General features: G+C 40.6%; 1 protein-coding gene across 6 annotated transcripts in view; it reads right to left on the bottom strand.

The window, feature by feature from the left end:
• The window catches only part of ELF1 (E74 like ETS transcription factor 1), a 95474-nt gene that overhangs the window by 3067 nt on the left and 75841 nt on the right, over window positions 1–16566 (bottom strand). For all 6 annotated transcript variants that reach the window (XM_064440789.1, XM_064440794.1, XM_064440788.1 and 3 more), the window contains 3 exons: window positions 14235–14318; window positions 10918–11110; window positions 9366–9833 (listed from right to left, as the gene is read on the bottom strand). In XM_064440789.1, the coding sequence (XP_064296859.1) occupies window positions 9366–9833; window positions 10918–11110; window positions 14235–14318 (745 nt within the window). The remainder of the gene's footprint in view (window positions 1–9365; window positions 9834–10917; window positions 11111–14234; window positions 14319–16566) is intronic.

A 16566-nucleotide genomic window follows, 5' to 3' on the forward strand; every position in this document is an offset into this window, starting at 1 on the left:
GTCCTCTGGGAAAGGCCTCTAGTGGAGCTCCAAAGGTTGCTCCGGCAAAAGCAGCTCCAGTAACCCAGCTGGTATCAGGCTCAGAGCACATCAGCACTCCCTGAGCATTCTCCAGCTGCCAGTCCCTGCTGCAGGCAAGCCTTCCCCACCTCCTGCATGGCTTGGTAACACAAGGAACAAAATCTGCATCTGTAGCTTTCTCTTCCTCACAAGGAAGAATGTTGCAGTACACAGGAATATAGCAAACCAAATCCAAATCCTTGCCCATGAGGCTGCCACGCAGGTCTCACCACAGAGGCCATAATAATCAGGACACAAAATTAGATGTTAACTGACACTGGAGTCAATCTTGAGCTGCTGTTTCACAAAACTGGAGACAGCCCAAGGAGGAAGCTCATGGAAACGGGGTCTGGCTGGAGGTGAAACACCAGTTAGAGTAATTGCTTCTTTCTTTCCATTTTCTGGAGAACTTGGTGCTGCACAGCAAATACCAACAACCGAGCTTAAAGTGCAAGGCTCAGAATGACAGCACCACGGCTCACACCAAAGTCTGCCAAGGGTTATCAGGGCTAACTCCTCCCCCGCCCCAGAAATTCCCCTGTGTCCTTGATAGAAGAATCACAAATGTCAGTGTCAGAAGCAGTAATGGCATAAGGGCATCCATTAACTTTTTTGAAAAATAGTAATAAAAAAAGTAAACTGCCTAGAGTTAAACAAACATGCAGTAAAATCAAAATGTCACATAGATACAGCTCAGCCCAGGGAAGTCTACAGAGACCAGCAATGAAAGTGGAACGGCTGCGAAGGAAAGACAACTGACACTTGCCATCAGAAAAGCACTAAAAGTATCAGAGTAGATACCAAGCTCTTTAATCCATGAAGGAACTTACTGGAGCCTGAAGGACTATGATCAACTCAGAAGTTGCAGTTTTGAAAGCAGCACCTGAAGCCGCTGGTGCTGGTATGCCATCCAAGTATTCCTTTGAAGTTACTTTCTTGTTCTTTAGCTGTTTTGTTTTAAAACAAAATAGTAAAAATAAAAGCTTCTAGCTGCCACATGGCTAAAAGGACAACCTCAAAAAGTGTGAACTGGATCTAATCAAATAAGTCCAAAACACAGCACTATACCAGCTACAGTGAAGAAAAATTAACTCTATCCTAACTAAACCATGACAAGAAGGTGTTCTGCAAAGCACTAGGAGCAACAGCTCTGAGAGGTCTCGGCACACTATAATTAGTCTTTGCATACTGATGTTAAGCCATTTTTTTTCTCCTGAAAGCAAGTCTCATGCGTTATACTGTGACAGTTTACTCCAGATGCTCTTCCCATCAGTCAAGATACATATGCATGATGCACACATACATAAACATGTATAGACACATATATGTGTATACACAGAGAGAAAGCATGCAGCAGATGTCTGTACAAGCACAGGATTAAGAAGCACACAGCACCATAAATACATGTGGTTATTTATGCTAATGGTGGCCAAGCAAGGCATTTGCCTTAATTGGTAGGACTACAGACAACTGCGTCTGTTTACGAACTAAAAATCTATCTGCTCAAACTATTTGCCTTGAACATCACTGAAAAAACTACAGGTCTGGTTGTTCGTTTTGTCTGCTTTACACACACACAAAAAAAGTACACGCTACTTAAGGTGATCTGTTAACACTGGGCTACATTATTTTAGGTGCTTTGCCCTGTGTATTTTGCTCTGCTTCTGAATGTCACTGTCAATTTGCTAACGCCCTTCCTACTCTAAGGTACAAATTTATTGGGTGATTACTTTAAAAGTTCCTGCTGAGGTTACAAAAAGCTCAAGAGCATTGAGCAATAGTGATGAAAAGGAAATGCTGCCATAAAACAATCTGGTTACAACTGAGAAAAGAATGACAAAAATTCCAAAGTCATTTTAGCTTGGCAGAAAATTATAATCTATTTCTTGGTCCATCTGGTACTGTTAACAACCTAGAATTATGCAATACCATATTAGCTCATCAAGAGGTAGCTAGTGATAAAGCAAACAGTAAGCGACAGGCAGGAAAACCAAGTTTATTCACGGTAATTTATGTGAAATTTATGAAATGGAGAAAGAGAGAAGATACAAAAAAAAAACAAAAACTGAAGCTACAAGTCAAGGTAAACAAAGTCTTTCACAGCGCAGTAAGAAAATGAAACAAGGCAATATTAAGAAATACATAGAGAGAGGTAACAGAGGAGAATTCCCTCTCCAACGTGCACATTTTTCAGCCTAGGGGAAACAATGGCCTTGAGAGAAATGCGCAAATTTCTAGGGACTTTCCCCATTTGTTCAACTAACTGGTTGCAAACAACTCATTCAGTCAAGCTAGGAAGAGTGAGGGAGGTGAAGGGGTGGGATGTGCTTGTTAGAACCACTTCAGATGTCCGAGCGGAGAGGCAATCTCTTTTGAGTGACTACAGGAAGCATCAGCCAAATGCAACTCAGGAGCTTCTACCGTCGCTGCAAATTGCTCCACAGCTGCGCTTGTGTACCTGATCCTCACAGCCATCAACAATTCTGTCAATACTTCACCCCAGTGTATTGCCTCTTAGCCACCAGCCCTGCTACAGCACAAGCTACATAGGCAGGAGCTGCTAAGCAGTCTAGGGGGAGATGTCCATGAGAGGCAGAAAGGCACTCGATGTTGTCATGCTCAGTCTGCACACAGCCTCCTCCGAATGGAGGGCAGAACTTGCCTGTTCTTGTCTAGCTCTTTGCCTGGACAAGATAATTTCTTATGTCATGAGGACAGAGACAGAGGCCTCAACTCTCAAGTCTGGTGTTCTTTTTACTGACCCACACAGTTGTCTTTCCAGAATTTTTCAAAACTGCACACTCACCTGAATCAAAACTCAGAAACTTGGCTACTAACAGAGACCTGCAGAAACACCACCTCTTTCGACACCACCAGAGACATGTAAAGGGAACTCCTGTGGATAGCTTCTTGTTGCACAGAAACGAAATTAATCTGTCTAGATGACTTTGAAGTCCTTTCTGCCGTAAACAGCCTTCTTCCTACCTACCCCAGAAATTATACCAGAAATGTGCTTAAAAATATGTCTTCTCAGCTGCAGGAAAATCAAATCAAAATGTTTCATTATAACCAAAGTCTTTGCTGTGAGAGAAGTTGTCCCTATTGTAAATGTGTTCCGAGAAACACACCCTGTTGTAGGCTAAGTGAGAGTCTCTTGGAAAAGCCCAGTGAGATCACATCTGACCAACACCTCCCTCAGGAAGGGCATTTTCCTCACCATCCTGCAACCTGAAATGCAGTCAAGCCTCCACTTCAGACATGACAGAGATCATCTCTTTGCAACAAACCTGCTTCCCTTCCTTTGGGGAAGGCTACAGCAGTGGTGAGCCAGATCCAACAGTACCTGCTAGTCGGTGTGCTGGAGAGCTTCTGCTGTGGGCCTGCCTTTGGAGCACAAAGACCCAACTGGTTGCACTGACGGAAGACTACTGTCTAACTGCAAACAGAAGCAAACCGTGAGCACCGATGCTGGCCAATAAAAGTAAGGCCTTCCAAATATTAGCCAGGAGTTGTTTCCGATTATCTAGAAGTCCTCAACTGGCATCATATTCCTTCGCTCATGTTCCCCATCAAGTCCCAGGGAGCCCTCGTGAGCTCTTTACCAAGACTGACACCTATGACGGATTTTATTCATCATATCTATAGGAATGGCAGAGGAGTGATGGGCTACAACATTAGCTGACATTGTGCAGATTTGACTCTCGTTCTTATTCAGGGGAAAAGGACTGAAAGCAGATGGTCAATTGAAAATCTCAGTAGGACAGTGCTAGACTGCCTCCCTGTGTCTGTGCAGTTATGCTAGCTTGAGCAACACCAATATAGATGGGGTATAAAGTATGATTACAGAACATAACAGTGACATTCACGGCACAACTTACGCAAGCTAACGTCTATCCATGGCACAAGATGAAGACACTTCATCTGAAATAGCAGCTGTAATCACATTTTCAGAGTTGATAAAGTCATGCTAGACAAATCTGTCTATTTTCCAGCATCAGCATAGCTGCAGTCAGACAACTGATACATCATAGCCTAGACACAGGAACAAATTATGGAACAACAGCAGAAAGCATGTGTGTTTGCTTGGGGTAGACATGACTTTCAAACGTAATTTCCTCTGCTTATCAGGACAATCCACTGTGTTGGCATATTGTTGGCTTCATCGCTGTTCTTACACAGAATGCTCATGCCCAGAAAAAACATGATTCACCTTCAGCTACTTCTTTCTCCTCTTGAATGAGGATCTTGCCACTGTGGTACACGCTTGTGTCACCCTCAGGATGAATTACTGCAATGTTCTCTACCCCAAAGGTTGCAAAAAGGTCAAGGTGAAAGCTGCGGCTCACTCATCACGTAGCAGTTCACCTGTTCAGAAGTGAACAGGCAAAGCATATCCCACTGGTCCGCCCGCTGTGGTCTGTATTAGCTTTTCCCCCAGCTACAGAACAGGGTCAGGATACTGGTCTTCTAACATGCCCTGTCCAAACTATCACAATGACAACTTGAAAATACAGAAAAGAGACAATGAACTGAATTTTGATAGAAACATTGTGTTCAAAACCTGAAGTGTGCTAAAGCATTGCACAGGATTTGTCAGCAGTCACCTAATCGCACGTTTCTTGGTATACAGAGCTGCCAGCTAGAAGGTTCAGCTATGTCCCATACAGTCAATAACAAATAGAGACCTGTAATTTTACTCACAATATGATCTTCTCTGAACTGTTAGTAACATGAGAACCTCTTTTCACTCCACCCAGAAGACACTCCATCTTAAATCACTACTACTCTAGATTAAAGGTAAATGAAAATGCATCTATCTGCAGCCCTAGCCATTTAAGGGAGTAATTTAGTTGCCCAAACACAGGCACCTTGGAGCCCTGGATGAAGTCCCAGGCGACCCATGACAAGGTAATCCGTAGCCTTACAGGAGAGGTACACTCTCTGGAGCAATAGCAAGGATGCCCTTTACGCTCAGAATGACCCAATGAACATGGAGCTGAATCCCAGGCCTACTTCAGTGCCTCTGAATTCCAAGCTAAAACAAAATTACCCCAATAAACCAGATATTCTGGTTAACCTGTGTCAGTTATTCTGGTTTAAACACAACAATTTTACAAGCGCTGAATCCAAAGAGACCTATTTTACTTCCTTCTTATCGGAAAAAGTTAGAAATTAAATGCTCATCCAGAGAGGCATTTTTATTTTTGTCTTCTCACTGGAAACATGTGGTGCCAAATTCAGCTCCCAGTTAGATGACTGGAGACTGCAGTAACTGTGCCAGAGCGGTGAGACCTACAGAACACCAGCGAGTTTGCAATTCCAAATATTCCCACTGGGGATACTAGATGTCTTCCCTGGTCAGCAAAACCCAGTTTGCATGACCTGACCCTGCCCCGTTTCCCAAGCTTGGGTTAGCACCACACCACAGCCTTTCTCTTTAAGCACTGGCGCTGAAGAAGAGGCATCTACCCCTGGCAAGCAACACTTCTCCTTGTCTCCCCTGCATACAGCAGTACCTAAACTTGTATAAAAAGCCCATCAAAAGCCTACCCTCAAAGCACACAAAACTCTGCACAAGCTTTGTGCAGCTATAAATTAAGCCACTGCCTGTCTCCTGTGAAGAACCAACCCCTGATTTTCACTGGCATGCTCAATTCTTTGAGAAACACAGAGGGGTCCTGGGGAATGGCTGCCAAGCTCTCCCAGAGATGCTCTGGGAGTAGGCTTTACCAGGCAATATGATTCTTTTACCAAGTCCATCAGCAGAGAAGATGCGTGTTCAGACTTCTTCTCTGAAGGATATGGGGAAGTGTTAAAAAGCCAATTGTTTTGACCTCAAAAATCCTCAATATTGTGTCTGTATTTTTTCTTCTCACAACACAACAGAAGCAAATTCCTGCAGAGGGAAGACCATTTATTTCCATGAAGAAGAGGAAAGAACATTTGTATGAATAAAACTTTAGAAGCTACATTGCGTAAGACACATTAAAGGGCCCCAAGATGCTCACACTTCCAGGCAGAGCCCAACCACTAACCAATACTCATCAGAAAACCTTCTGAGGACCATTCCCAAACCATGACAGCCCTTTCACCCAAATGGTCTTGACTATCTACATGCCCCAACCTCTGAACACCAATTGGCAACCAAGGTTCCTATTTGTCCTCATGCTTCCTTATAAAATTACCATAAAGTAGACTCCAACCACAACCCTACAGAGAGTATGCACACATCAGGTTTGTCAGCTCTTGTTCTACAATGGCAGTTGAACGTGCTGTACGTTTTCAAATCACGTAGACCATTCATTTCAACCCTTACGGAAGCCCCATTGCAGCAATTCAGAATGTGTACACAAGCATGTTCAACTGCTAGAGATTTAGAGCTGGTTGAACAAACCAACCCAAAATCCAGTACCTTTATTTTAGCATTACTATTATTTTAAAACAAGACCTAAAACATATGCACCAAAAAATGTTCAATGTGCCATTCTATCTCTCCAGACTATCTGAAGTTTGCATTTTGAGACTGAGCAGAAATGCATCTGTCATAAATTGTATTTTTGGAGCCTGCAAAGGGCAGCGACTACTGCACAGGACACATCAGCACCTTGGTTTGCAGCTTGGCCCATCCGGATTAAAAGAACACCAAAAAATATAGCCTGTGGTTTTTATTTTCACACTAACTGCTCAGGCACCTTAGTACATTCTTTTTTAATTAGCAATACTTCTACACCATTCAGTAATTGCATACTGTACTGAAAAGATCCAATGGGTTTTGCTTTTTTTTTTCACCTTCACTGAGACCCTTTGTCATCTTGGCTAAGGGAAGTGCAATTGAAGACTTAATGGAATAATGTTTTAAGTTACAAACAATAGATTAGAACAGACGCAATACAGAACCCTAAGGCTTTAAGGCTTTTACTTCATTCTAACTTCACGCATGTATCATCTCTACTACTTTTTTCCCCTTAGCTTATTGCTCAAGGTCCAATTGTGAAATACCATAATGCAATAATTGGATGTCATAATGTCACTAAGCAGCTTTCTAAATGTTAGGCTGGATTTCCTGCCTGCCTGCCTTATTAAGTCTTACAGATACTTCTGTTTGAAATTAGCATTTTTTTATACCATCTATACTATTGATACTGGTTTTGATATATAATCTAGTGTAGGTCTAGCCTAGAGCTATGTAACTCTGCAAATTGCTGAACTTTTCCCCTGTTAACATTTAATAGCATTATTCTACCGACTTAAACATTACTGTATAGCTTCAGTTATGTCTGTACTTGTTTCCTTTCACTATATGGCCCTAGTCAATTTTTACAAGTAATTAAATCCTTCATCAACCCTGAAATCATAGGACTGAACTGTGCAGAGTAGCTTCATTCCTAAGCTTGATGTAGATTTTTATTAATTTTCTACATGAATTCCAAAACTGGGTTTTTTTTTGTAAAATTCTTGGTAACTATCTTTCACCTAAACTTCTGATCAAATATAACCCCTCCATCCCCTATGTGCATCCTGAACTTATTCTAGTTGGCTACAAGAACAAGCAAAACACAATTTGATTTCAAATCATGCATTTTAGAATTAAAAGACAAATGAAAACAGATACTGCCTACTTAAAATGGTAACTCTTTACAATTTGTTTTACAGTATCTACCAGTAACCATGAAAAATATTCTTGCTTTCATGGCCCAATGTATTTATTCCCTTGCAGCCTCTAGTAACCAGTGAATTTCTCTTTTCAGTGTGAATTTTTCATATTGTAGCATGAATGAAAACATTTCATAATTTTTAAGGAAATTTAAAAAAAAAAACCAAAAACACAAAAAAGAACCAGGATTCATACTAGTAATCCAGGGATTATTATAAAGTTTGGGAGGTTTTTACCCCAAGGAAAGAAGATATATTATAACATAACTTTCTTTTCTTGATTGAAGCTTCCAGTCTCGGTTTGTAATTTCCTATATATAAATCATCAACTTCCTCAACTACCTGGTTATCTCCTAAAGCTTTTCTTATTGATACTATTATGTCGGTCACTGAAGGCTGATCTAAACAGTTTCAGTTCTTCTTTCAGTTCTTCTGAAAAACCTAGCTGTTACTGCTATTCTGAATTTTCCTTTTACGTATGTGGTGTTTTAATAACTGACTAGCTTTTACAGCACCCCACTAGTAGCAGAGATGAGAGAGCAAAACTTATTCTTTGGGAACGAAGAAATTACTCAGTCCCATTGGTGTCATTACTTAATTCCCTCTGACAAGATTGCCCAGTTAACCCCAGATAGTCAGTACCACTCCAAATCTATTGCTGGCTCTCTGCATGTGATTTTCAAAGGAAAGAATAGAGGAAGTGAGCAGGAAATAGCATTATTGCCATTTTGCAGCACAAAATGATAACCATTGTAACTGTGATGTTAACACAGCAAATCTCAAAAAGAAAAAAGAGGGATGTTCATAATTTGTTAAGAATGTGCAGCTTCTGAATTATACCCTGAAGCTTTCCTGAAGCAGCTTTATGGTCCAGAACCTGACATTCCTGTGAAAGGCCCAGATAACAGGAACATTTATTTGGTTTAGGTGTTTTGTAGTCAGTGGAGATGAACAAGCTCCATCAGGGGATGCCTCAGGTAAAACCAGGCTTAAATGATTGTTTTTAAAGCCTCTTCAATTAGGATGCCCCTACTAAAGGGTAGGTGCAAAGGAGTCCTGATGCTTAAACACTGTAGTGTTAGCCACCTGACTTACAAATCAAGTGTGGAAGCATGACTGTGTCCCAAAACAGTCTGCAGATACACAGCTCCCATGAGATTATTCTGTTAATTGTTTTCTTAAATCAGAAGAACATGGTCTTGTAACAGCAGCAAAATGCTAGAGAAAAATTAAGCAAGAAGGAAAATCTTTTTGAGGGGGGATCATCCAGACAAACCATGTATAATTCGAAAGCAAAGACACCAAACAGTCAATGAAAAAGCAGAGCCATGAAAATACTGCTCTGCTGCAGGACAGAACTGATGATACCAATTTTAAAGAAAAGTTGGGTATTTTTTCCCTCTAAAGGACTTGCATCAGGCCTAATACCACAGGGAAAATGTGCTTCCCTCCGCCAAAGGCAGAGCATTTATGAGTGTACATGTTGCAGTATAACTCCCAGTTCCTAGCATCAGCCACAAACACACCATTTTACTTCAACCAAACTGGGAGACAAGCATTTTTCTGAAGCACAACAAAGAATCTAGTCTATCTAGCCATCATCTGGTGAATTTATTATTATTCATACATATATTTTCTGTACATTTTCTTACCTTATATTCTGAACTGAGGGGTTTAATGTTTCATCCGGAGCGTTACTGGTTACAGCTGCATGTCCTTCTGCAAGGGACTGCAATGGCTGCATTACATGAACTGTCCGAAAAAGCTGAGTAGGATGTACTGGCTGCGGAGATTGCATTGTCCTCAAAACTTCTGAAGTCAAGCCAGGTGTCTGCTGCTGTATAACTTCTACGTGCTCCTTCAGCTTAGCAGGCTTCGAGTTTCCTGTTTTCAGCGCTGTGGTTGATCCTCCCTTTGTTCCCACATTTGCAGACGCTCTAGATCTGCTCGACTGGTTTCTGTTGGCCACAGGAGTTGAGAGCAGAGTTGAATCTGATGATTCAGTGCTAGGGCTCGCATCTTCATCATCTATATAGACGAGATCTTTTGGCATTTCTTTAAATTGATATACTAGGCGTTGACCTTCCACTTTGGCCAGTATTCCTCTTTGGTAATAGTATCTGTTTAAAGCATATGCACATCAAGTTACACAGCGTTTTTTGCCAGAAACCAATCCACCAAACATAAAAGGCTACAAAACCCCCAGAAAATAAGATCAGCAGTAACAAGTAAGCAGTATTTTACGTGCCTAGTTTCTTCACTATAAAGGAGTGGTCAATTTAATTGTGTATTTCTTCCTCAAACGACTTTCTTTAACTGGTATTTCTTATCACCTCTTAATTTCAACCTCAGATAACTTTGAGGAGAACACAAAGAACTCTGTGAAATGGTAGCTCTGCTACCAATTCATTCTCTTTAAAAGTTGCATGAAACTTGTAATTCTCCTCTTGACTCATACAGTTCTTTCAGTTCATGCTTATTCACCAGTGAGCACTGGCAGACATTTTAGCTACAACAAAGCAAAGGGAATACGACAGGAGAGCACTACTTCTGTGGTATTCACAAATCAGTATGACAGTTTAAAATCACGCACACTGAGGGGAGGGGTGAAGGGAAATGAAAAGAAATGCATAGCTGTTCAGTTGGACAATTATCAACCAGCAGGTAAGAATGAAGCTGTTGCAAAGTCTTTTATGTATGAGAAAACTCCCATCCTGACAGGCAGAGGCACGTGATAAGATGTTTTAAAGCTGTGTGTACACCAAGTTTCAGAGAAGCATGACCAGACCTGAGTTGTAAAACCGTATCTTCCACTGGAAACGGGATAATTTGCAACAAGAAGAAATAATTTCATTAATACACCTGAATTCAGGAATTTTTTTTAATAAAAGAGATGCAAATTTTATGTAGAAGGTTTGTCCCATTTCGAACCTTCAGTCTCTTACTGTTTGTGGCTGACCGTGAAGATGCAGTGTTTGCAGCAGCACTGAAAATGTCTGAGCTGAGACTGAAGGTGTCTGATCTGGGGTTGAGATTAGCGAGGGTTTCTTTTAGTTACCTTATTTGTTTTGCCAAAATAACTTCTGCATTTCCCAAATTGATAGAATACTACCCCTATTCTGTTGTTACACAAATTACATGAGGCATTTAATGCATGCAAACACTAATGCAACAAAAACAGTCTATTATTAAAAATGCACATACCTGAGAGCTCTACCCATCGTTTCATAATTCATGTCAGGTTTGTTTTTGTGTTTTCCCCACAACCTGGACACAGCCTTGGAATCCACCAGTTTGAAAATGCCCTTCTCTCTTTGAGTCCATTTGATATATTTAGGACACGTAGCTTTGTCCTGGAGCAGTGCTAGTAAGAACTCCCAGAGATAAATTGTATTTCCTAAAATAAAGTATTTCAGGACACAGAAAAAACAAAGAAAAAAGTATTAGTTGATGATATTTTATTAACAATGTAAATAATTTAAAAATTAAGAAGCAGGTATCTCTACAAATACACTGTAATCAAGACTAGGAAATAGTGATGGAAGGGCATGGGAGGGAATTCTTGTTAGTTGTTACAGCCTGGGTGCCCAAACACCCTAGCCACTGTCTGTAACGTACAGAGTCAGGTACCAGTCAACCTACAGTCACCTTGTTCCAACCACCACCGTTAGACAACATTAGTCACCTATGTGTACACTTCCCTCCTGCCTAATCCAGTTACAGGAGCCATCCCTATCGCTTTACCTCAAATAGGAACATGTTCAGGTCCATCCTCTGCAAATGCTGGGAATTAAGCCCTTGCTTAAATACTTTGCTGAATTGAGGTGTTATAATCCTTTAGAAGGCTTAAAAAAACACCCTTACTTTTAACAATTAGTTTTATATGGGGCAATCAGTGGCACATGCTGAGGTAGGCAAGCCTTCAAGAATAAAGTTCAGAAAAGGATTTTTATTTTTTTTAATCCTGTGAGTGCTTGCACTCGCTGCTAGGCAATGTTCAAATTTAATTTTACAAACAAGCAGGCTCAAACACTTATATACAGAAATCCATCACATCTGTTCAGTGTTTCCCGCGTACAAAGAAATGGTATTAAAATCACAGATTATGAATACTTAAAACTACTACAAAATTTGCATGTTCCTTTTTTTCCAAAAGCACATTTAAGGAGTCTAAACTCATATAACTAATGAGACCCTTTTTCCTGACTATTTTAAGGCTTTTGGTGTCTGATGTTCTTTTGCACACTTGAAGCTGCACATAAGCATCTTCGTGATATCTTGTTAGTCTGAGAAAGGAAGAAAAAACCTCTTGTATGAAAGTATCACCTCCCACAAGTAGCCGTGCAAAAACACAGCAAGGACAGAGTGTGCAGATTTCTTAAGTTTCACAAGAAATGATGCCCAGTGCATCAGGAGGTGACAGGACCTCTTCTGTTAGCTTCAACCCAGCAAAAAACCCAGCAGTTTTTTCAACTTTAATAACCACCAATCCAAACTTTTTTCAACAAGAGGAGTTGCCTTACAAATTACAAGTCCCATATTACTGTATTATAATCTACATTTTGCAAATATTCAGCAAAGTCATCGGCCGTACAAAATGTTAACAGATCCTTCAGCAGACGGAAACTTGAAAAGTGAGCATCCCTAGTGAAAAAACACTGCATTTGCAACAAACCTCTCCCAGCTTCATGAAAAGGTCAGCCTGTTTGCCTTCAGATACCCGGAAGGCAAAGGTTAAGACTGCTTAGGCAAGACGCAAAGTCAGCCAGAAGTGACAGCATTCCCAGCCACTTACCATCTAATCCAGCGTGCTTTTGTTGTAGTCTAGACTAAAAATGCTCAGCGGCATCAAGGCAGTCTGAAAATTTGTCACTGTTTAGCCACTGAAAATGACTGTCAAGAGGACTGTCTGCGAAAACCACGTCTGCTTTACTCACAGGCAGAATTTTTAACCTCCTCTGAGTCACAGCAGAACAAGAGATACGTAGAAAACTGTTTTCTCCAACCATTGCATCAAGTAATTCTATGGAGGGCCTGGTATTTTAACGTACATGTTCTCCTCAGGGAAACATTGTGGATACTGAGAGACAGACAACTGTCATGATTTTCTAGCTGCTTCCCTGCCATGGCCTGTTATATTAATATCCCTTTTTTCTTCAATTCTATGTTCCTCAAAATACTAAACAAATGCTTCTGTGGTGGCTGTTTTTCCGTAACAGGCAGTGGTTTCAGGCAACATGCTCCTTTTTAATTCCTTCTGAATTAGCAATTTTGTAACAATGGACAAATGTGAAATATGTTGTATACTTGCTATCATCGGCAGAAACACTACACTTCTCTGACTTTTAATTCTGTGGCTAGCTGCTTTAATATTTTCTATTATTTAATTTCAGCACTACTTGAAGGTTCTTCTGATACTTTTGTTTCATTCTTACTTGAATATCAGGTTTTAATTAAAGAAAAAAGCAGCAACAATGCAGACTCAAAATTGCTGGCATTAACCTGTTAAATATTCATTGCTTGCAAACAAGTCTTTATTTCCTGTTACTGCAGAAAATCCCTCTTCAAAAGAAAAAAAACCAAAACAAAAAAACCAAAGCAAACCCACGTACTTGTGTGTCAGTGTAGCAATTTTTCTGATTTCAAGTGAGACCGACATTCTTATGCCACCACCTTCCAGGTTTGGCTGGGCTTCTGTCCTGGCTTCTGCACTGCCCAGTGTGCAAGCACATCGGTCCCTAGACATGCGTGCAGGCACTTGTGGTGACACAGGGGAGGCTCGTTTGCAGATCCCACTGAGTGCAGCAGAACTCGGTGGGGATCTGGGCATGAGGCTGCCATTCAAACGTCAGCCCAGGCATGGGTGTGGGTGCCGGACCCAACAGCAAAGCAACCAAGCTGTTGACAAAACTGACAGGCACTACTGAACAGTCTGGAGAAAATGATCTACTGTATCAGTTATGCGGTATTTACTTTCTTTCTTCCTTTTAAACACAGGAGGAATGAAAGAAGTATCAAAACCACAAGTTTTCTGCCCAAGTCTTCAAGCTGCGTTATAACTTTCCTCAAAATTTAGGGCTTGGTACTTCCTGCTGCCAACTGGCAGCCTCGATTAGCTCCTCAAGCAGAATTAGACACACACAGATGGAAAACGTTTTCAAAGATCATCTGTCAAAATAACCACAGCCCAAGAAACCCTAATATAATGCAAAGCGCTCCCCAAGACTTCACTCAAAGCACAGCAGCCTCAGTGGGAGCTTGAAGAGTTTCCAGGAACCCTGCTACTAACATGACAAATACATTATTCTCCCTAGGAACTGAGTATTTCACCAAGAAATCTTGGGCACTAATTTTTTACTTGCCTTAAGATGAGACGTTAAGTACCCCTGAGCATAAGACCTGGTTTTACATGACAAGAAACTCAGTGAACATTTTCTTTTTGCATCACAAATATTTTCTTTTTACAGGTCACTCAGAAGCAATGTTCTTTTAAAAACTTCAGTGACAACTCTTTGGCTTACCCTTTCCATCTTTGTTTTTCTTTTTCACAGATATGTTTGGAGTTGTAGTAGGGGACTCAGGACGAGACGGTTTTGGCTTCTTCCCTGAAATAAACCACCAGTAAGTCAAACTGCAGCTTAAAAAAATGAAATGAAAAAGAACAAGGACCTAAAAAGGGAAGAGATTTGTTTCCCCAATTCAGAGAGGATTCAATTTTTACTAAGTTAGGAGCTCAGTTCTATGCTAAACTCTTTCAATTTCTACAGCGGGATCAGACCCCCTACGCTCTCCGTGTACTTCTACTAAAGGTTATGCTCCTTTTTCCAAAGCCCCTGTACCCTGAAAATTTCTGTGGCTTTTTAGGTACTCTAAAGACTATTTAAAACAGAAGAGATGAGAACAATAGGCTATTAACCGTGGGCAAGAGTTTAAACAGGAAATGCTAGATAAAATACAGAGCACTATCTTGTTCACTCATCACCAAAATGGAATTTAGGGATAAAACGAGATTGTCTGCTTGCTTAATAGACTGGAAGTCTCCACTGAAGCAGCAAATTATACTGTCATGTGAAGAAAACATTTTTCAGTCCTGTTCTCTTTTACACCTTTCTCAACAGTGGCTACAGGTAAAGGAAAGTCACTTGTTTGCTTAAGACCAGCAGAACAGTAACAGGCCCTCAAAAAAACCCCCAGTTTTTAAAGTCGTAAGCATAATCGCTCTCTCCATCTAGTGAGGAAGACTGAAAGGAAGAAATTATTTACAACCAATGACTAGATTGAAGAGTACTGATTTTAAAATGTTGGGAAATCAACTAAACGTAAGTGGAGTAAAAAATATAAGTCATGCTGAAGTATTTTTCAATATAAAGCCATGAACCTATTCCGTTAGTAGGTCTCATTCCCTGCAATGTCAGCTTTTACAGGTAATGCAATTAATCAGAAACTTTCAGAACTTTCTTATGAAATAAAAATTTCTCTTATCGGGTTTTGCAGTGACCCCTTAGGACATTGACAGTACCTAAATTATCCACATACTACCTTTGCTCTTTTGAGAGGCGCAATAGACCAAGCAGACAGAGGACCCAGCGAAACTTACTTCTCATCCAAATAACCTATTGTCATAATTAAAGATCTACAGAAAAATATTTTTCCTTTTCTCTATTTATTCTGTTTCCAAAGAGTTTATGTTCTACAGAGGCAAGACCAATAGGCCTGTGCAGTCCTGTACCCTATGATATTCTGCTTCTGGTTTTCTTTTCAGGGGCTGTTTTAGTAAGGAAACAGCTCTCCTGCAGAGTAGGAGCAAAGGTTTTTCACTAGCTCTGAAAAAAAAGTGCTCAGTGCCAGCCTCTGCTGTCTGCTTTGTTCTAGTCTTCCAGGTATCTATTAAGAAGTCACAAGAAACATTGGTTTAGGTACTCATCTTTTGACATTAGCAGTTTTGCTAAGTCCACCTTTGCACCTTTTTCTTTCTCTTTTTTTGACAGGGCATGGGGGAGGAGGGATAGCTAGTTGCGAGAGCTACAGTGAGGAAACTCTAGTAAGGCCTGGAGTCCTCTAATTTTCTTGCTTCCATTCAGACAGGATTCATGACTGAGGATGGGACACAAACTTCAGCCATTGTCTTGACCACTAACATTTTCCTGGATTTGAATGAAGATGGGAGGGAGAAAATCCTACAATATTGGTTTCTTTTCATATATCATCATATGAAAGGATAAAGACCTACTGGAGCACATTTTTAGCAGCTTTGTTCCACTAACCATTTTTGGTTGCAGAAATGTCTGTTTTCCCTAAAATATCTAGATGAAATCACCCTTGTATAGATCAGCTTCTACTGCACAAGAAGTCCCTCAGGGTAACTTTGGCTAAGCGCTTGTCTCCCTGTAAAGTTGTGTCACCGGAAGACTGTTGGGTGCTCATCTCATTTCCCCTCTTGTACAGGTGTAAACGTATACCATTAAGGAGTGGGGAGTATTATTTTGATATCATTAATTACCTTGTGTCCAAATGAGATCAGGTCTTAAAAGAAAAGGAAGTGGATGAAGGCTCAGTTACGTCATAACTGAACTACTGCTGGTCAACTTCGGGAAAGATAAGTACCAATCGTGTATAATTTATGCACCTTTGCTTAGGGACAACCTAGGCTACTAAGTACGAATGCTCTTGCTACAGCAATTCTAGGCCTTCTTACCTCAGCCTAGACTACATCAAGACATCCTGTATGGACAATCCTCTACCAGAAACCCATCCAAAATTAGAAATCAGTGAAGAATGTGTAACACATTTACAGAAAGATATTGATGTTACTGCTCTATATATTAGAGGTATAGAGCAGAGGTACTTAAGATG

The sequence above is a fragment of the Phalacrocorax carbo genome, chromosome 1 (genome assembly GCF_963921805.1).
Source record: "Phalacrocorax carbo chromosome 1, bPhaCar2.1, whole genome shotgun sequence".
NCBI lineage: Eukaryota > Metazoa > Chordata > Aves > Suliformes > Phalacrocoracidae > Phalacrocorax > Phalacrocorax carbo.